The sequence below is a fragment of the Schistocerca gregaria genome, chromosome 6 (assembly GCF_023897955.1).
Source record: "Schistocerca gregaria isolate iqSchGreg1 chromosome 6, iqSchGreg1.2, whole genome shotgun sequence".
In the NCBI taxonomy this organism is placed as follows: Eukaryota; Metazoa; Arthropoda; class Insecta; order Orthoptera; family Acrididae; genus Schistocerca; species Schistocerca gregaria.
In genome coordinates, this window is record NC_064925.1 from 14,079,795 (window position 1) to 14,101,395 (window position 21,601).

The 21,601-nt window shown below is 46.6% G+C and overlaps 1 protein-coding gene across 1 annotated transcript in view; it reads left to right on the forward strand.

Annotated features, from left to right (window-relative positions):
- The window catches only part of LOC126278144 (uncharacterized), a 352,141-nt gene that overhangs the window by 106,204 nt on the left and 224,336 nt on the right, over positions 1–21,601 (forward strand). Inside the window, exon 2 of the mRNA XM_049978035.1 lies at positions 17,627–17,829. Within this exon, the coding sequence (XP_049833992.1) occupies positions 17,627–17,829 (203 nt within the window). The remainder of the gene's footprint in view (positions 1–17,626; positions 17,830–21,601) is intronic.

Genomic DNA, 21,601 nt, shown 5'->3' on the forward strand with positions numbered 1-21,601 from the left:
ATGTTATAATGTTTGTAAGAAGTGAGACCTTTAGATCAACAAGGAAACTACATGTGTAAGAGACTGAATACCTAGGGGGAAAAAATCACACGAAAAAAATTTATGCTGGTCTACAACAAACATAATCATACCTCTTCATTTATCTTCCAACAGCTTGGAAGTCTTACAAAAAAGCAAGCTAAAAAAGGGAAAGGTACGTTGTCTGGTTTCTCCTTGGAGCGAACAGTACACTGGAAATCATTGTGCTCTACCTACCAAAAACTGTTTCTATTTCATCGAAGCAATAAACGCCACGAACGATAATATCTCATCTTTAGTAATCGCTGATCTGATGTTTAGCCTTGGTGCGCGAAAGTTAAATGTTCAACTTTAAATACGAAAATTTTAGGTTAGGCTTTACAGTGACTGTTATTGACATTAAATGAAACAATGAGTTTACTGTTACCAGTTACCGTTTTATTTATTCCCACGACGCGTTTCAAAGGTTTAAGCCTCCATCATCGGATGGATTTACATTAGTTAGTATGACATTTGTGTGCCTTGTGTTATGATTTTTTGGAGAAACAGTGGTCACAGGTTCCTTTCTCTGTCGTAACACATCACATGTATACATGTCGTAACACAACTCACACAGAAATGTCATACAAACTTATCTAAATCCACCCGTTGATGGAGCTTCTTTTGTATTGCTCTTATTCTCTTCTTGTCTAAACTATTGATTGTCCATGTTTCACTTCCATACATGGCTACACTCCATACAAATACTTTCAGAAAAGATTTCCTGACACTTTCATGTATACTCGATGTTAACAGATTTCTCTTCTTCAGAAAAGCTTTCCTTTATATCGCCACTCTCCATTTTACATCCTCTCTACTTCGACTGTCATAAGTTATTTTGCTCTCCAAAAAGCAAACCTCATTTACTATTTTAAGTGTCTCATTTTCTAATCTAATTAATTCTACTACAATCCATTATCATTGTTTAGCTTTCGTTGATGTTCATCTGATATCCTACTTTCAAGACACTGTCCATTCCATTCAACTGTTCTTCGAAATCCTTTGATGTCTCTGCCAGATTACAGTGTCATCGGCAAAACCTCAATTTTTTTATTACTTCATCGTGGATTTTAATTACTCCTCCAAATTTTTCTTTTGTTTCCTTTACTGCTTGTTCAATACAGAGATTGAATAACATTGGGGATATGCTACAACCCTGTCTCACTCCCTTCCCACCCACTGTTTCGCTTTCATGCCCATGGGCTCTTATAGCTGCCGTCTGGTACCTGTATAAATTGTAAATAGCATTTCGCTCCCTGTATTTCGTCTGTGCCATCTTCAGAATTCGAAAGAGAGTATTCCAGTCAACATTGTCAAAAGCTTTCTCTAAGTCTACGAATGCTAGAAACGTAGGTTTGCCTTTCCTTTCTCTATCTTCTAAGAAAAGTTGTAGGTTCAGTAGGCAGGCCAGGGTGGCCGAGTGGTTCTAGGCGCTACAATCTGGAACCGGGCGACCGCTACGGTTGCAGGTTCGAGTCCTGGATGTGTGTGATGTCCTTAGGTTAGTTAGGTTTAAGTAGTTCTAGGGGACTGATGACCTCAGAAATTAAGTCCCATTATGCTCAGAACCATTTTGTAGGGTCAGTCTGGCCTCACGTGTTCCAACATTTCTATACAATACAAACTGATCTTCCCCGAGGTCAACTTCTACCATTTATTTCATTCGTTTGTTAGTATTTTGTAGCCGTGACTTATTAAACTGATACTTCAGTAATTTTCACATCTGTCAAATCCTGCGTTCCTTAGGATTGGAATTATTATATTTTGCTTGAAGTCTGAGGGTATTTAGCCTGTCTCATACATCTTGCTCACCAGATGGTAGAGTTTTGTCATGGCTGGCTCTCCCAAGGCTATCAGGAGCTCTGATGGAATGTTGTCTATTCCCAGGGCCTTGATTCGACTTAACTCTTTCAGTGCCCTATCAAATTCTTCACGCAGTATATCTCCCATTTCATCTTCAACTACGTCCGATTCCATTTCCATAATATTGCCTTCAAGTACATCGTGATATATGCCTCTACGTTATTACATTTATCCTCTAACCATCCCTATTTGGCCATTTGCACTTCTTGTTGATCTAGTTTTTGAGACGTTTGTATTCTTTTTCGCCCTCTTCATTGACTGCATTTATATGTTTTCTTCTTTTATCAATTCAGTTCAGTATCTCTTCTGTTTTCCAAGAATTTCTTCTAGCCTTCGTCTTTTTAGTTACTTGATCCTCTGCTGCCTTCACTAATTCATCACTAAAAGCTATCAATAATGTTTCTACTGTACTTCTTTTCCCCTTTCTTGTAAATCCTTCCCTAATGCTGTCTCTGAAACTCTCTATAACTTCTAGTTCTTTCAGTTTAATTTGGTCTCATGTCGTTAAAATCCCAATTTTTTGTAGTTTCTTCAGTTTTAATCTACAGTTCATAACCAATAAATTTTGGTCAGCCCCTGGAAATGTCTTACAATTTAAAATCTGTTTCTTAAATACCTGTCTTACCGTTCTATAACCTATTTGAAACCTTCCAGTGTCTCCAGGCCACTTCCGTGTATACAGCCTTCTTTCATGATTCTTAAACAAAGTGTTGGCTATGATTAAGTTATGTTCTGTGCAAAACTGTACCAGGCGGCTTCTTCTTTGTTTCCGTACCCTCATTCCATATTGTCCTACTACTTTTCCTTCTCTTCCTTTTCCTACTATCGAATTCCAGTTAACCATGACTATTAAATTTTCGTCTCGCTTAACTACCTGAATAACTTCTCTTATCGCATCATGCATTTCTCCAATCTCTTCATCATCTGCGGAGGAAGTTGGCATACTGTGGTAGGCGTTGGCTTCATGTCTATCTAGGCTACAATAATGTGTTCACTACGTTGTTCATAGGGGCTTACCCGTGGTCTTATTTTTTATTCATTATTAAACCTAAACCTATATTACTCCTATTTGATTTTGTATTTATAACCCTGTATTCACCTGACCAGAAGTCTGGCTCCTCCTGCCACCGAACGTCACTAATTCCCACTATATATAACTCAAACCTATCCATTGCCCTTTTTTAATTTTCTAACCTACCTGCCCGATTAAGGGATCTGACATTCCACTTTCCGACCTGTAGAACGCCAGTTTTCATTCTCCAGATGACGAGGTCCTACTGAGTAGTCCCCACCCTGAGAACCGAATGGGGGACAATTTTTCCTCGTCGTGGAAGTGCGTGTATTCCAGAGTGCACCGTCCCCGGCCATGGAGGGCATCCGGGGGCGTTTAGAATAGTAAGATTTCGGATGTTATGAATGCGTCCAGCGCAAACGTCCACGATTTTGAATCTCCTCTCACGTAACACTCACACGTCCGCTTCTGTCGCGCTCAGCCAGCACACTGATCACTACGCGAGCCGTCGCTGCCGCGGCCAGGGTCAGGCACGTAGGCGCATCCTTGTGCTTCTCAAAGGCTGAGCTAATTCGGTACTTCCGGTTGCCGACTCCTCGCGACCTCCCTTGCAAGCAGCCACGGTGCAGTGCGAAACAAGCAGCTACACCTTGGACGTATAAGCCAGGTCTCAACAATCCCACCCCCACATATACCTGCCAGTTTTTTTAAAAAAATCTACTTTACCCAACCCGAGGCAGCGATGTTGCTGGTGATACACCTCGAATTTCTCACGCGAAATGTAGATTTCTCCCGTTAACGAATTACGTTAGAAGAATTCTAACAATACACGCGTTTTCACGTTACTCGTTGTAAAACTCCAGTACCGTCTTATGACGTAGGTTACATTCCCTCTAAGTCTTCTTTTATGAAGTAGTAAAATATATTTCCTTATCTGCCACGTCCCGCATCACATAACTAGAATATTAAACTCATTTTTGGCTCATGACGGAGAGCTAAAATCTACCACTGCCACAGGAAGCCCCCTCACTTTCGCTCTCTTAAGACAACCTAATGTAGAGCAACATACGACGTCTCGTAAGGTAAAAGCACATCTGATTTTGTTATGGTGGTTGGCTCTCCCTGTATAGCCCGACGATTGAAATACACTCCTGGAAATGGAAAAAAGAACACATTGACACCGGTGTGTCAGACCCACCATACTTGCTCCGGACACTGCGAGAGGGCTGTACAAGCAATGATCACGCGCACGACACAGCGGACACACCAGGAACCGCGGTGTTGGCCGTCGAATGGCGCTAGCTGCGCAGCATTTATGCACCGCCGCCGTCAGTGTCAGCCAGTTTGCCGTGGCATACGGAGCTCCATCGCAGTCTTTAACACTGGTAGCATGCCGCGACAGCGTGGACGTGAACCGTATGTGGAGTTGACGGACTTTGAGCGAGGGCGTATAGTGGGCATGCGGGAGGCCGGGTGGTCGTACCGCCGAATTGCTCAACACGTGGGGCGTGAGGTCTCCACAGTACATCAATGTTGTCGCCTGTGGTCGGCGGAAGGTGCACGTGCCCGTCGACCTGGGACCGGACCGCAGCGACGCACGGATGCACGCCAAGACCGTAGGATCCTACGCAGTGCCGTAGGGGACCGCACCGCCACTTCCCAGCAAATTAGGGACACTGTTGCTCCTGGGGTATCGGCGAGGACCATTCGCAACCGTCTCCATGAAGCTGGGCTACGGTCCCGCACACCGTTAGGCCGTCTTCCGCTCACGCCCCAACATCGTTCAGCCCGCCTCCAGTGGTGTCGCGACAGGCGTGAATGGAGGGACGAATGGAGACGTGTCGTCTTCAGCGATGAGAGTCGCTTCTGCCTTAGTGCCAATGATGGTCGTATGCGTGTTTGGCGCCGTGCAGGTGAGCGCCACAATCAGGACTGCATACGACCGAGGCACACAGGGCCAACACCCGGCATCATGGTGTGGGGAGCGATCTCCTACACTGGCCGTACACCTCTGGCGATCGTCGAGGGGACACTGAATAGTGCACGGTACATCCAAACCGTCATCGAACCCATCGTTTTACCATTCCTAGACCGGCAAGGGAACTTTCTGTTTCAACAGGACAATGCACGTCCGCATGTATCCCGTGCCACCCAACGTGCTGTAGAAGGTGTAAGTCAACTACTCTGGCCATCAAGATCTCCGGATCTGTCCCCCATTGAGCATGTTTGGGACTGGATGAAGCGTCGTCTCACGCGGTCTGCACGTCCAGCACGAACGCTCGTCCAACTGAAGCGCCAGGTGGAAATGGCATGGCAAGCCGTTCCACAGGACTACGTCCAGCATCTCTACGATCGCCTCCATGGGAGAATAGCAGCCTGCATTGCTGCGAAAGGTGGATATACACTGTACTAGTGCCGACATTGTGCATGCTCTGTTGCCTGTGTCTATGTGCCTGTGGTTCTGTCAGTGTGATCATGTGATGTATCTGACCCCAGGAATGTGTCAATAAAGTTTCCCCTTCCTGTGGCAATGAATTCATGGTGTTCTTATTTCAGTTTCCAGGAGTGTATCATTAAAAGATATCGGTACAACGAAAATAACACCAACTGGAGAAGCATAGCCGTGCTGCCCTAGCCATCACCTAAGCCGGCCATCCAGCATATCACTTATATCAAATTTATAGGCTTAATTCATTAAATGAATCATGAGAGTCACTCAGCATGGCGAGTAATTTTTGTTGTAAAGTAGTCGGATTACACCCACCAGGCAGTTCAAATGGGAATTCCTGGAGGGAAGACGATGTTGTTTTCAAGGAACGCTATTGAAAACCGACTTCTGTAGCTCTGCACAAAGGATTCTACAGCCGGTAACATACATTACACGTAAGGACCGGGCTATTAAATGCACGATAACAGCGACTTTGTTACCGTCACCCTGCATACAAAGCGGTCTTGGTTCTACAGGCTCACACAAGACTCGCTGATAGTGTTTCAGGCAGAAACGCTGCCTGCGATTTAGAATCGGGTCTTTTCATTCAACCACACACCTGCGTTGGATCCTATGGCGATGTCTTTTAAGCGTAATGATTACAGCCACTATTAAATCATATTCATGGCACTCTCACCTCTCGAAACTAATCACCTTTTTAAGAACCTACGTGCTACAGTAAAACTTGGACGTGGTTTTAGATAGCCCCTATGCATCTTGAAACTCCTCTTCAGGCTTTGTCCCTCCATCCCTGCAGCTTTTCGCTTGTGGCATTTCCAATTTAAGTCTGAACAGAGTAGAAGATGGAGACTGCTGTGTCTACCACATTCTGCAACCGGTTTAGAAACAGGATAAATGGAATTAGTGTGACAGGACTGTGTTTTGACCACTTATAAGAAACTGGAACATTTTTTCATAGCTCAGCCAATGGTGTACAACGTGTAAGGTCAGCACCAAAACGAAGCCTGTTCCTGCAACACAAGGTGGTATAAAAGACAATATCAAGAGTTACGCTGATGTTTCTTTTCGGAAAAATTAGGAAGACTCCACATCATATAGGAACTGCAAAAAAATGGCTCTGAGTACTATGCGACTTAACTTCTGTGGTCATCAGTCACCTAGAACTTAGAACTAATTAAACCTAACTAACCTAAGGACATCACACACAGCCATGTCCGAAGCAGGATTCGAGCCTGCGACCGTAGCGGTCGCTCGATTCCAGACTGTAGTGCCTAGAACCGCACGGCCACTCCGGCTCGCTATAGGTACTGCACTCCATATGTTAAAGTGCTCCACGTCAAGTCTTGATGAATTTATTTCTCGTTTCTATAATGAGAAGGTTATCTGTAATGCAGTCAACACGTACCGTACATTCCTTGCAGTTCCCTTTGCAGAGTTCTCTCACAGACTGTTTCGGATGAACCTGCATTCACTGTGAGCAGTGGTTTACGTCCGGCCCATATCGTTTTGCAATTGACCAAACGTGACATAGTTCTCCGTTCCCTGTTGGTTAGGATTGCATATACCATCACATCAGACAACTTCATTTACATTGTGATCATGGGTGCTTTCAAATATGGTAGCTGCTTTCTGACATTTAGTCACTTCTCTGAGTCGACTATCTTACATCCGCGGATTCCATATCACCGACATGCACATACAAACCACTTCACTATTACTACCTTGATTTACGCCTGTGCTGGTTGGTCGTATCTGTGGCTGGAACGTTCTGCATCATCCACAGCTATCAACAACGACTTTGTTTTAAAAGGGTGACTAAAATTTGTCATGTGACCTTATAAACTGAATGCCGAAAAGTTGCAGAGAGGACTGTCCCATCTGAAGACGTGCCACGTAAGATTACAGGAAGTTGCGGCTAGATATGGCGTATTGTGAAACTGTAGACATGATATATGAGAAGACGATTAGAGACAGGTATGTAGTGAATATGTAAGGTTTACTACCATTGTTACGTCACCTCAGCTCACAAAAATTTTATTAGAATTCAGGTGGTCAGGATGAACAGGGTACTAAAAAAAAAAAAAAAAAAAAAAAAAAAAAGACGAAAGAAAATACATGGCGACAGATGACGTTGATGGCTGGCGGTGAACGCCTCCCTCAAGTAACGCTTTCCACCTATGTGTGAGGTACTGATGAGACTGTGATCTGCTAGCTGAACATCAGTACGACATAGGTTGGCTGAAATACGGGGCTGCAGATCAGATAGACTCGCTCATATATTAAAAACCAAACGCTACCTATCTTAAGGCAGATTATTAGCGTCTACTGGTAAGATCCTGGCGAGCGTCATTTGTAAGGTTTCGTGCACTTATTCAGAACAATTTATTATAATTCAAATGGTCTGGATAAAAGATTACCAAAAAAGATTACCAAAAAAAAAAATAGCTAACCTTGAGGTTTCTGCGTCATTGGCCGGTAATCCCCTTCTGGGACAGGTTCGGCCGCTTTGGTGAAGGTCTTATTCCATTCGACGCCACACTGGGCGACCTCAGCGCCAGATGAGGATGAAATGATGATGAAGACAACACAACACCCAGTCTCTGAGCGAAGAAAATCTCTGACCCAGACGGGAATAGAACCTGGACCCGTAGTACAGCAATCCGTCACGCTGAACACTCAGCTATCGGGTCGGACGTTTAATTACAAATTTAGCACATGCATCACCAGAGCATACAGATCGAATTTTTTTTTTTTAAAATGTGACAGATAGATCAGATAGATGATGTTGATGGCTGGGAAAGCTATTAAAGGGGAAGCAGGGCAAGTTCAAACGATGCATCTCTCAAGGTAATACTCCTATCAGCAATGCTTTCTGCCTGTATGTGAGGTACTGACTGAGATTGTGAACCGCCAGCTGAATTTTAACACGACTAGGTTGGCTTGAAGTACAGTGCAGCAGGTCAGATGGACTCGCTCCAGTGATGACTAAGTCCTCAGACAAACATTGCTAACATATGCGCCAGTGAACTGCCCAACGGGTGATGTGGAGACTGGCCGTAATTGCGCAACTGCATTGGGTATGGCAGGTGTATCCTCGCACTGAGATGAGAATCATGGCTGGCACACCGAAATAACGAAAACTCTCCTTTGTGACAGTACTCCACCAATTTGCCGAACTACAGCTTACGTCAGATGAATTATCCAGACCATCCTCTACGGTGGACATCGTCCGAATGCCACGGAAATCTTTCTTCTCTTCCCTCCTCGACATCAAATCCATGTGGAGCTGCCAAAAATCGTCAAGCCTAATGGCCAAAACCTGCCGGCGCAAGTCGTGCCAGTGGCGTACTTATAACACCGCACCATAACTCCTGCCTAGACACGGAACGGTAGTATTCCTCGAATGAGAAAGTTTGCCTCCAAAGTGTATGCTCTCACCTGCTAAGAGAGTCGTAGTTACTCCCTCCAGTGGCTTTCTCGTGTTTGCTGATGTGTTTCGGCTGACGACGAGGCATTTAGCTATTTAAAGCTGTCTTTATTGCAAGGAATAAATATACATGAGATACAGGTAATTGGTGTCATACCACGCCATACCTGCGCAACGAAGGTTTACAGGGCGTAACACCTCAATGTATATAGATAGAAATAAACGTAACTTAAATAATAAAACGGAACAAAATACAGAAGGAAGTAGGGAATAAAGACTGGTTCTTGCTCCGTAAGAGTGTAATTGTTACTCCTCCCAGTTGCTCCCCCTTCTTGGTTCCCGTCACATTTTCATGATTACTGTGGCCAGTCCGCCAGAAGCGATACGCACCTATATGCCTATGAAGCCGTCTTTATTCACAAAAGATACACTCTTAAGAGCTTGTGTGCCGTACTCCCTGGGGGGAGCTTACATGGGGCGCCGGTTACCGCTGGTGGTGTAACCGCTAATACCTTACATTATTACACATAAACAATTAAATTACAAATTACAGAAAACAAAGACGGTATTGCTCCCGACATTGACGCCCGCGTAGTCAGGGCAAACTAACCTAAGAAACACCGACTCAGTAGCCCACGCCCTCCCTGTACTTCGGCCTTTTCGACGTCATGTTTTCGAGCAGGCCGAAGATCCATGCTGTTCCACCGAGCACCCGCGTGCTTATGGTGCTTGACTCCCGCCTGCGGAAGCCCAGTTGTAGGAGCTGGCGGGCAGATGTAGGTGCCCACGTCCCCCTCCAATTCAAGGTCACTGTCACGAAGTGTAAGCTCCTGGCTGCGGGCCAGAGAGCGCCGACAGAACGCCGCACCGACGGGACACAATACTTCGTCGCCTTCTGCCGGTGACACCAGTCAGTTTCTAGGTGGTCGCCGACAATTTGCGCATCGATGACATTCGCCACGCCGTCCTTTGACGCTACGATGTCAGGCTTGCGGCCTCCCTCTGGCGTTCGGAGGTGTGGCTCGACAGACACGTCAAACCCTCGCTGAGCCAGCCCGCGTGCGACGTATTTCACTACCGCGTCGTGACGCCGCACCCGGGCTCGGCTGGTGAGCCCGCAACCCTGGACGACGTGGTTCGCGGTCTCGACGGCGTTGCACCTCGCGCGACACATCTTCTCCCTGCCTCGGCCGCGACTCCTGCGCGCTTTGGATGGTAATGCGTTGATACGCGTGCGAATGCACGCCACATAGTGGCGGCCCGACAGGAAGCGACTGGTGTCCTCGACCCAGCTGTGTTGGCCGGATGTCCTGGCTGACGACGAAAGGACTGCCCCGTCGAAGGTAATCTGCAGGCGCGCCGCCAACATCTCACCAACTTTTGCAGCCGATTGCAGAATGGCCCTCCCACGTAAGGTGTTTTTCTAGCGCCGCCACTTCGTGTCGTGCCTCACCCAGGTCTACGTCGGTGGTCGCGGGCTCGAGCTGTAGCCGTGTGAGGAGCCGGCTCCGCCTCAGGGTTGGTCCCATCCAGCGGGCAGATGGAATCCCAAGGCCCCCATGGGCTATTGGGGCGTGAAAGTAGCCCAAGGGGGTATCTGCTGGGAGGCGGAACCATCTTCTCACCGCAGCCCGAACGCAATTGTCCACGGCCTTGAGCGCACCGATGCGGGTGCGGCTGAGGGCTAGGCCATGGTACAGGCCTGGGAAAAGAACCTCACGAACTGCATACAGCCGCTGCTGCGGCTTCAGCGGCGCCCGCGTGATGAATGACAGCTGCTCCTCTATGTGGCGCCTCGGATGGAAGAGGCACCGCCCTGAGGAGGCGGCATGGTGGTGTCGCCGGCACTGATGGTGACCTTGGTATCCACCTTCACCTTCTTCTCGCGGCCGCTCGCCACGAGTGCGAGGGTGAGACACTTCCGCGGGTTGACCCGCAGCCCCAGTTGGTCGAGGGCTGCCACTGCTGCATTGATGAGGGACTGCAGGCCCTCCCTCGTGGAGGCGAAGAGCAGGATGTCCAGGATGTCGTCCGCAAAGGCCGACGCGTTGATCTGGCAGCCCAACACCTTGACACCTACGTGTGAGGGCAGCTGGTCTAAAACACAGTCAACTGTGAAGTTAAAAAGAAGAGGAGACAAAGGATCTCCTTGCCGTACACCTCTTGCTGGCCGCACGGCCGGGGACTCGTCGCTACCCCCAGCAATTACCGTCGTGCTGTCCGCATAGCAGCCCTCGATGTAGTCGACAAATTCGTCCGGAAGACCATGGGCTTTAAGCAGAGGGCGGAGGGCCGCATGGTCCAACGAATCGAACGCCTTAGACACATCGAGAGATGCCATGAACACAGAACGGCAGCGGCGGACGGCACCGAGAAGCACGCGGTCGAGGAGGAATGTGTTCTCCAGCATCCCATCCCTTGGGGTGAAAGCCCGCTGTCGTTCGTCCACAGCACACATCCTCATAAGGCGAGTCGCCAGAACCTTATGAAAGGTTCTGGCTAACACCGAGCAGACGGTGATGGGCCGAAAGTCAGCGGGGGATTCTGGGGCGGCTTTTTTAGGCAGCAAGGACGCCATGGCTCGGAGGAGGGATGAGGGAAGCTAGCGGGTTAGCAGGAATAGGTTTAACAATTTGGTGGTGACCTCCGACGGAAGGCGGCGCAGCTACACCGGCAAGCGGCCGTCAGGGCCGCCCACGGAACCTGTGGGCAGCAAGGCAGCCGCAACCTCTTCTGCAGTGATCGGCCTCCACAGGCTCTCGAAATCAACAGACTCCGAGCGCGGGAGAAGCCGGACAGGAATGGAGCCTGCGGTGGAGGGTGGCTCCGACGTAAAGAGGCTGCGCCAGAAGTCCACCAGCCCAGGGATGTTCGGCGGCGGCTGGAGCAGGGTGCCGTCCAGGAGGCCTCGCACGCATCGCACCTGGTTCCTCCTGAAGGCATCCTGGCATTTGGCGTACTCCCATCGGCGGCGTTTCCGCTTGGAGAGCGGAGAACCACCATCAGGCCGCCGCTTGGATGGCGGGTGCGGCGCCTTCTTCTTCCTGCTTCCTCAGAGCCGACAGTGAGGAGGGTCTCAGGCAGCCCGGCTGCGATCACCGCCGTCGGCGTACCCTGCCCCAAACATACAAGGTCGTCCAGGGCCGAGAAGCGCGCGGCTGACCGCGGCAGAGGCGGGTGGGTGGGTGGTGCAGTCCATGCTGCGCCTTTTGTTCCCGCGTCAGCTGCTCCACGTACTCCAGCACCATAGCCCTGTGTGCCACCGTCCTCCTCCTGCACTTGAATGCGTCCAGGGTACGGTGGGGAAACAGGGCTAAAAGCTCCTGGTTTGCAAATAGAAACTTGGAGTCGGTGGCACAGAGAAGCCTGGACTCCGCCAGAGCGAGCTCCCGCATCTCCTCTTCCGCCCACCAAGCTCGCTTCCTGTCTCCGCATTCGCCGCTTCCGGATGGGCGCGGCGGCGGTGCTGCCCGAGCCCGATCTTACTGCGGAAAGAACTGCTGCAGATGCTGCAGTGGAACCATGGCTCCCCGGGGTATTCTACTTCAGAGACGGTTGGTGAGCTAGCAGTCGGGACAGTTGGGCCGGGGCCTTCAGCGGAAGGCCCGGTACCCGTATACTATTGTTTCGTTGTCCCAGCTTTAAGGGTTGTGCAGTGGGGGACTGGTAACCCCCCAAAGCCCCAGGTGCGGACTTCCACTCTGCTTACCAGCCCTAACGAGGACTGGCGTATCAGCGGGCCCACGGGAAGGGGGAAGCCGCAGGCAAGTAGAGGCTAAGAGGGCTAGGACCATGTACTGCGCTTCACTTGCCCCGTAGCTACGATAGAGAGTCATAGTTATTCGTAGTTAATACCGCCAGTTGCTCCTTGTGTTTGCTAATGTGTTTTGTCTGATGACGAGGCATTTGGCTGTCTTAAGAGAGTAATAGTTATTCCTCCCATTTGCTCCCCCTTTTTGGTTACCTTCACATTTTCATGAGGAAAAAGCTGGTGCATTCCACACCTGCGGCGGACTGTGCGCTCGTTCCAAGAGCAAATCGTAAGGCTCGGCGCCCGTCTGTCGGTGGCACAACTGTTGTGGACGATATGCCTCTGGAGTGCAAGCCGCTGGCCATTGTTCTGCTGAAGACTGGGCCGCTCTCGTGGGCTGACTTTATGGTGAGATGCTACCTCCTGCACTCACAAGGAAAATGCTCACGCTTTCCTGGAAGAGCCTGTTGGTGCTTTTTTTCTACTTCTGCCGCACATGCCTCGCTGACAAAGGAAAAATCAAGTGCCACAACTGTTACTGCTAGTGAGAAACCAACTCTGCCATTTACTGTCATATCCTCAATACTCGTTTTGAGGGCTCTCTATATAGCTGAGATGGCTGAAGGGCCTCTGCAGGGACTACGTAATCAACAATTAGTGAAAGCTGGCTTGCCTAAAGGGTCACCATCTTTGATATTTGGCAACTCAACGCCGCATCACAATCACCCAGTCATACTACAGTTTATCGAAAATTGTACTGGAATTACCGTTCCTGAGGACAACAGTGGCAAGAATGAATCTTCAGTGGGAGCCAAACGCACCTCATATGGATCAGTTGTAGACGACGGACATCACATTGAATGCAACTGCATGAGTTTTGGCCTCTGAGCGTATATGATGTTTACTTTTTCTGATTTATTTGTCCCAACGAATTTACTGGAAGGTTAGTACATAACACTGACACACATTTGAAACAAACATGTGGAACACATTTGAAACAGACGTCACCAGTAGGAAGCATTCATAGCAATGTAAACATGGAATAGAGATTATCAATCAACACTATTGCAAAATTAATCCCAAACTTTCAGGTTACTGGCCGACGCGTTTCAGAGCAACAATTTCCAAGGACTGTATAGGCATAATCGAAGTTATCTCTGGTTCAGTTTCTCGTCTAAGAATCACATAACGACACATTTGTTAGGTTTAACGTGTTAAACTATACCTTAGGAGTGATTAACGAGAGAAATTAAAGAAATAAAATCTGGTGACTTATTACGTGTGCGTGACCACCTGATTGTCGTTATATCTGCAGCGGCAAGACAGGTTTGTTACAGCAAGACGCGCAGAGCAGCTGCGCGGTCTTAGGCGCGTTGCCACGGTTCACGCGGCTCCCCACGACGCAGCTACGTGTCGTCCCTCGGGCATGGGTGTGTGTGTAGTCCTTAGCGTAAGTTGGTTTAAATTATATTAAGTAGTGTGTAAGCCTAGGGACCGATGATCTCAGCAGTATCGTCCCATAGGAGCTTACCACAAATTTCCAAAAAATTTGGTGACAGCAAACGCAGCATTCCAAACATCTTCCAAGATTTCACAGTCTGTCATAGGCAAACTTCAGGCACGAAAGTCAGTACAACAGAGACACCTGAAATACATAGACAACAAATTTTTCCAAACCACTGACATGTTGAATGAATAAAGATGTAGTGAATACAACAGATTACTTTCTCTGTTCAGTATTTAATGTCTGTCAGTACAACAGTCTCACAAGGAACTATGAGCATAATTTCCTTATCCTAGGCTCAAAATTAAATACATCCTGATTTAGGTTTTCCGTGATTTCCCTAAATCGCATCAGGCAAATTCAGGGATGGTTCCTTCGAAAGGACACGGCCGATTTCCTTTCCCATCCTTCTCTTACCCGAGCTTGCGCTCCGCCTCTAATGACCTCGTTGTCGACGGGACGGTAAACACTAATCTCCTCCTTCTGCCTCTCTCTCTCTCTCCCCCTCTCCCCTGTCTCCCATCACTGCCACGGTGCTACGCAACCCCAGGATATACCTATTGCCAGTTGGTAAGCAACTTCGTTTATACCTTACCTAACTACGCACTTCAGATGTCATGTTGAACATGTAAACATGTAAAACTGAATTCGTTAACTGTCACTCCTCTATTTAACTTTTTTATTCTTATTTTATTTCGTCAATTATGTAAAAGTTAAATACGACACATTTGAGTCAAGTAGTACTGTAAAAAACATGTAAAATAATTTCACAATGCAAATCCAAATATTCAGATTTCTCACCAATGCAGAAGACGGAAGTCACGTTGTAATATACAAGTATTATTGCTCAAGCATGTGTGTGTGTGTGTGTGTGTGTGTGTGTGTGTGTGTGTGTGTGTTGTTCTTAACATAATTTAGTTTTAGTTAGTTTAAATAGTGTGACAGTCTAGGGACTGATGACCTCAGCAGTTCGGAATTGACGCAAACACACAAAAGTAACAGGAAATCACGGAACAATTGAATTTGATGCAGAAAGACGTTTCTTTTAGGTTGAAAGCTATGGTAAAGGTACAGAAAGTGGGAAAATAGGTTCCGCATAACGCGAATGAAAGATATGAAGAAAATCGAAAGATCAGTTGTGAAATGCTGCTCGCCAGTCGTTTCTACATCGAATAGTGGATATATTTTGGGAATCCTAAGCGTCATAAATCATGGATGAATCCAGGCAAACCACTGACATACACTGAAAGACCAAATCGCTTTGGAAAAAGGCAATGCTCTGTATTTGGTGGGATCAGAAGGGTGTCACCTGTTATGTGTTGCTAAAACCTAGCGACTCTCTTAACACTGATCGTTAGCAACAGCAAATGATCGATTTAAATCGAGCATTACGTGAGAAACGATCGGAATATGGAAAAAGGTAACACAGTCACATTGCTCCATGATAACGCCCCAGAAACACACAGCAAAACGGGCCAGGTAAACGATCGAGGCGTTCCGGTGTGAAATACAATGGTTTGCGGCTTATTCTCCAGACTTGTCTCCGGCCGGTTATCTCTGTTTTCATCACTGGGATAATCTCTCGCTCAACAACGCTTCAGTTCGTATGAAAATGTACGGAAATGGCTTTGATTAGTTCGCTTCAAAGGAATAAAGGTTTTTTTTTGGCGTTGCATTCATAGCCTGCCCGAGAGGTGGGACAAATATATAAATAGCAATGGAGATTATTTTGAACAAGATCTTGTTTTTCAGTTTCAAACAGCGGACGTGTTATTTTGCAGCCAAATTCCGGTTTCATACTTCTACACCTGGTAGACCAGTCTGTTCTTGCTTGAGTGCCCACAAGGACAGGCGAGCTAGTCCGTAGCCTACGGAATCATACGTGGCCCACTCCAAAAGAAATTCACACTATTTTTGTAAAAATACAGTTTTATTCTGCATGTGTGAAAGTTTTATAATGTGTGGACACATGTTTCCTACTTGTTTTCAAACTTAGTTCAACCTGTTCCAGTGAGTGGCTCCGTCACAGCATGTCTTCAAGATGGCTGCTACACTTGACTTACGTCAGAAGTAACGTGCTGTCATAGAATTCCTGTGCTGTGAAAACGATACAGTGGTAAACATCTACAAGAAGTTGAAAACGGTGTATGCAGACGCTGCTGTCGATCGCAGTACAGTTAGTCGGTGGGCAAGCAGGTTACATGATGAAAGCGGGCACATCACAGTGAACGAACTGTGACGCTACTTTAGGATAGGGGAAGGAAGTGTTTGCAGAATACTGAAAGTGTTGGCGTTAAAAAAGGTTTGTGCCTGGTGGGTTCCCAGGATGTTGACAGTGGCTCACAAAGAAACAAGAAAAACCGTATGCAGCGAACTTCTGGAACAGTTCGAGAATGGTGGAGATGAATTTCGTGTTCAGAATTGTGACAGGTGATGAAACATGGCTCCATCATTTTTCACCAGAGAAGAAGAGGCAATCAACGGAGTGGCATCATTCAAATTCACCCCAAAAAAAATCGAAACCACACTTTCTTCTGGAGAAGTTATGGCTACGACGTTTTTCGATTCAGAAGGACTCTTGCTTGTGGACATCATGACATGTTGAACCACCATAAATTCTGATGCATATGTGACGACACTGAAGACACTTCAAGCTCGACTGAGTCGTGTTCGACGACATCGGCAGAAGCAGGATGTTTTGCTGTTGCACGACAATACAACGCCACATGTCAGTCAAAATACCATGGAAGCGATAACAAAAATCGGATGGACTATACTGAAACATTCGCCTTACAGTCTTGACTTGGCTCCATGTGACTATCATCTCTTTGTGAAACTGAAAGACTCTCTTGGTGGAACAAGGTTCAGAAATGGCTCTGAGCACAATGGGACTTAACAGCTATGGTCCTCACTTCCCTAGAACTTAGAACTACTTAAACTTAACTAACGTAAGGACATGACCCAACACCCAGTCACGAGGCAGAGAAAATCCCTCACCCCGCCAGGAATCGAACCCGGGAACCCGGGAGCGGGAAACGAGAACGTTATCGCACGACCACGAGCTACGGACGTGGAACAACGCTTGAAGATGATGACTCCCTTGTTCACGATGCCAAACAGCGGCTCCAACAGGTTGGTCCAGAATTTTACCGTTAAGGTATACAGGCGCTGGTTCCAAGATGGCGTAAAACACTGTAAAACTTTCAAACGTGTAGAATAAAAGATGGATTTTTAAAAAATAATGTGCATTTCTTTTGGAGTGACCCTCGTAATATCGTTGGCCGAGCGCCAGCGTCGTCGGGCTGGTGTGGCCCAGTGCCCACTGGTGCGGCGAACGTGTACAGTGGGTCTTGCTGCCGAGTAATGTATGAGTGCGTGAGAGCTGACGCTCCTGCCCCACAGGGCACTGCTGAAGAAGTCCACAACCTGAGGTGCGCCTCCTAGTAATGTATGGGTGCGTGAGAGCTGACGCTCCTGTCCCACAGGGCACTGCTGAAGAAGTCCACAACCTGAGGTGCGCCTCCTAGGGGAGTCAGTGAGAAGGCCCCGGTGTGCTGTTGCAGGCGGTCAGTGCCTGAGCGATATCAGCGTGCTGGTGGAGCCGGCGGTGGCGGCGAGCGGCGGCAGCGCGCTCGTGCTCTGCCTCTACCAGCTGGAGGGCGACGCCCTCTACCAGGCGCAGTTCTACCGCGGCAACCGGGAGATCTTCCGCTGTCTCGCCAACGGTGTCTGCAAGATACTCCCGCTCTCCGGCATCGTCATCGACGTGAGTATTAAATCCTACCACATTCAAATATTCTATGACACAACTGCAGCAAGTATCAGACCACCCCTCCAGTATGTCTTCTTCTCTCTTCCCTTCTGCATTTTCCGCATTAGCCATCTGTGACCTGTTACGGTTCCCAAATTTTTTCTCAGTCTGCCATATTCTCTTATCCCTTTTGATTTAATGTTCCTTAACTGACGTGGTAGTCTCTCTCGATCCATTCTTTGTAGATGTTAATTTCATTTTCTTTCTTTTTTTTCTTTTCATCAAATTTTCCTGTCACTGTCCAGATTTTCAACTCCTATCGAATATCTTAAATTTGAATTTTATCTGAACTCATTTTATTTTTGTTTTCATCCAGTTTTTCTCTCAAACTACAAACTTTCAATTAAATTTTTACATTTTCTGTACTTATTTTATTTTTGTTTTCATCCAGTTTTGCTTCCACACCCCAAATTCTCAATTCCTTTCGAATACTTTCATTTCGTATTTTATCTATACATATGCATCTCTTCACTGCTCTACGCAATCTTATCTGTGCTCTTTGTATTTGTTTTTCTTTTCTCATTGAATACCCATGATACACTTTCATATAATAAGGATAGTATGCCGACATTTTTGCAAAATTTTACTCTTTTACCACTCTTTATGTTGTCATTTTAAGTTTTGGTAATAGTTCCACAGATATTTCTACATGTCTGCAACTTGATCCGCGTATCTTCTTCATATTCAGACGATACTTTACATCGAAGAGGGTTAACGTCTAGTGTTTGTCCACAAACTACCATCTTAGTTCTCACTTGACATTTTCCACAAAATACCATAACTTGCAGGATGACAGTTATTGAAGTATACGAAATAAGATCGTCATAACGTCTGAACGGTTTGCGTTACGACGTTCAAACTGCACAACTGGCAGTGGGGCAAGATGGGATTAGTTTGACTTGATTTAGCTATGAGGCCCACATTCATTTGGATGGGTTCGTCAATAAGTAAAACTGGAGAATTTGGGGGTCTGAGAATCCGCCTTTCGCTATCGAGAAGTCTCTTTATCCTCAATGGGTGACTGGGTGGTGTGAAGCGTCCCGTCACGGAATAATCAGACGATATTCCTTGATGACAAGGTGACTACCGAAGATGAAGGTTTTGGAAGATGACTTTGCCGGCCGGTGCTGCCGTGCGGTTCTAAGCGCTTCAGTCTGGAACCGTGCGACCGCTACGGTCGCAGGTTCGAATCCTGCCTCAGGCATGGATGTGTGTGATGTCCTTAGGTTAGTTAGGTTTAAGTAGTTCTAAGTTCTAGGGGACCTCAGCTGTTAAGTCCCATAGTGCTGAGAGCCACTTGAACCATTTCTTGAAGAAGTCTTCATTCCTGTTATCCAAAGTGATCCTGATATAAGATGTGGTTCATAGAATCAGGAGAGTGTTTGATGTCCTGGAGGTGCACTCTGGGACCGCATTCTGGCTCTGGGGTACACAGAAGCCACCCGCATTGGCCTCGATTGGCCGCCATATTCTCCGAATGTGAACACATGCGACTCCTTTTTCTTGGTCTATGTTAAAGAGAAGGTGTACAGCAATAACCCCAAAACCTTTTCTGAGCTGAAAAGACCCTTTAAGGAGTCATCGACAGCATCGATGTTCCAGCACTCCAGCCGCCGATGCAGAATTTCGCTATTCGTCTGCGCAACATCATCGCCGATGACGACAGACATATCTAAGATTTCATAACCTAAGTCCGGATATTTGTAGTGACGTTTACATGTTGAATAATATGTGTGCATGGCGTAGTTCGTAACCAATTTACCTTTTTTATTCGTATAGCTCAATAATTGCCACCCTGAAGATTTGCCAGAAGATCTTTTCATATTATATTTTGTATATAGTTTATTTAGTTCATGAAATCCTTCTCGCAAACCCTCTCCTCTTCAAAAAATTAGTGTATGGTCATCAGCATACAGAAGAGATTTTTTACTTATTGAATTGCTTAATTCCACCCCAGTGTTCATCTTTGCATTCCATCTGCGAGTTGCATCGTCAATGTAAACACTGAACAGCGTAGAGGGTGTGTTACAGCCATGTCTCACTCCTTTTCTGATTTGTATCGTTTCTTTATATTTGCCTCTTATACCTCAGATTAACGTCTTTTTTTCTTATTCGTTTTTGTTTGGAAACTTTCTGACGCATTAGAACCGAGTGCTCGACAAAGAACAGAACCTGGTCTCTTAGCATTTTACATATCGTTGCTCTTCTGACTGAGCTACATTCACGAGTCACCTTCACAGTTTCACCTTCCAAACTAGACAGAATAATCTTCCTTCCAGGAATTCCAGTCCAGCCAAGTATGGGGGAAAATTTCTGCTCGGATTGAAAAGTAGGAGAGAGGTAATAACGGAAGAAACGCTGTGACGGCGGGTGATGGAGGTAACTGTGTCGGTATAGCACTTGTCCTCGAAAGGCAGGTTTGAACCAGGTCTGACAAACCGTTTTGATCTGCCAGAAAGTTTAAACAGAGCTGCAGCAGGGAGACCATTCTTAGCTACCTGATCCTACTCCCAGCAGATTTTCTGTCACGGCCGCACTTCTGGTCGAAAGACGACTTCGCCACCTGTTGTGAATCCAAACAGTGACGTTATAGCATTGTACGCTGAATCATCTGTGCTAAAGGTTAAGCTAACAATGGTAAAATACACTTTGAACGTTGAAATACTGAAGTAAATAGAGGGGAGGGCAGTCAGAAGTAAGACGTACCATAGCATTAGCTATTGATTGGCTGGGATACGTAACTTTGAAATGGAAACTAAAGAGTGAAGGATATTTGTAGTTTAATTTAGTGTAATAATTACTGTAGATAATACAGGTCCCGACTCAGAAAGCTGTTATTTTTATGTGAAAACCCTCGACGACGCAATTAAGGATATTCTATGACACTGGTGCCATCAGGTCAGCAGAACACTTCACACCACCAAGAAGGCATTTGTCTGAATGCAACAAAGACACTGTCGATTGCCTTCACATGTTGCAAATCTTTCTCTTATACCAGCTTTAGTTCGGCCTGTAGCACCCACGTCTGCTGTGTATGCGGTCAAATAGCTAAACATCACACTACGGCTATTTTCAGGAGATGTAATGAAATGCACTGGCGCCAACCTTACAAAACCTACCTTTACTGTTCGTCGACAATTTCGGTCGGCATACATATCCAACAGTAACTGCTTAATGCTTCCTCGAATACCCATGATTTTTACAAGACCTTTTTTAGGAAGTATTTCGTCGTTCTTAGCAAACTATTCCACTACCATTCCCTCCAAGCTCCTGATCCTGCAAAGAATCTGTGTGACATATTGATCTCTTTGCCTTCTCAGAAATGAGAGAGATTACTTCAGCTCTGTATTTGCTGCATGAAACTTTCCTTTAGGTGTCAGAATACCAGATATTTGGCAGCCTTCTTCTGGCAGCATATCTGTGGAATCCCATATCAAACTTGTCTTTGTTCGTATTTGTTGCTACTATCTCAAGGTGAAGAGCTATTTTTGCACGAGGGTTTCGCAGAAACCTTTCTTTTCTCTACCAAAAACAATACTAGAAATGCGAAACGTTACGTATGTATTATTTGAAACCTCCTCAGTGGGAGAGCCAAGATTCCGTCACTTCCGACAGATAACATAGCTGCAGAACAGTTTCAAAGTGGCGTCTATAGGTGATGTACGTTACAAGCAAAGTGCCGTCATTGAGTTTCTCAGTGCAGAGAAAGAAACTATGAGAAATAATC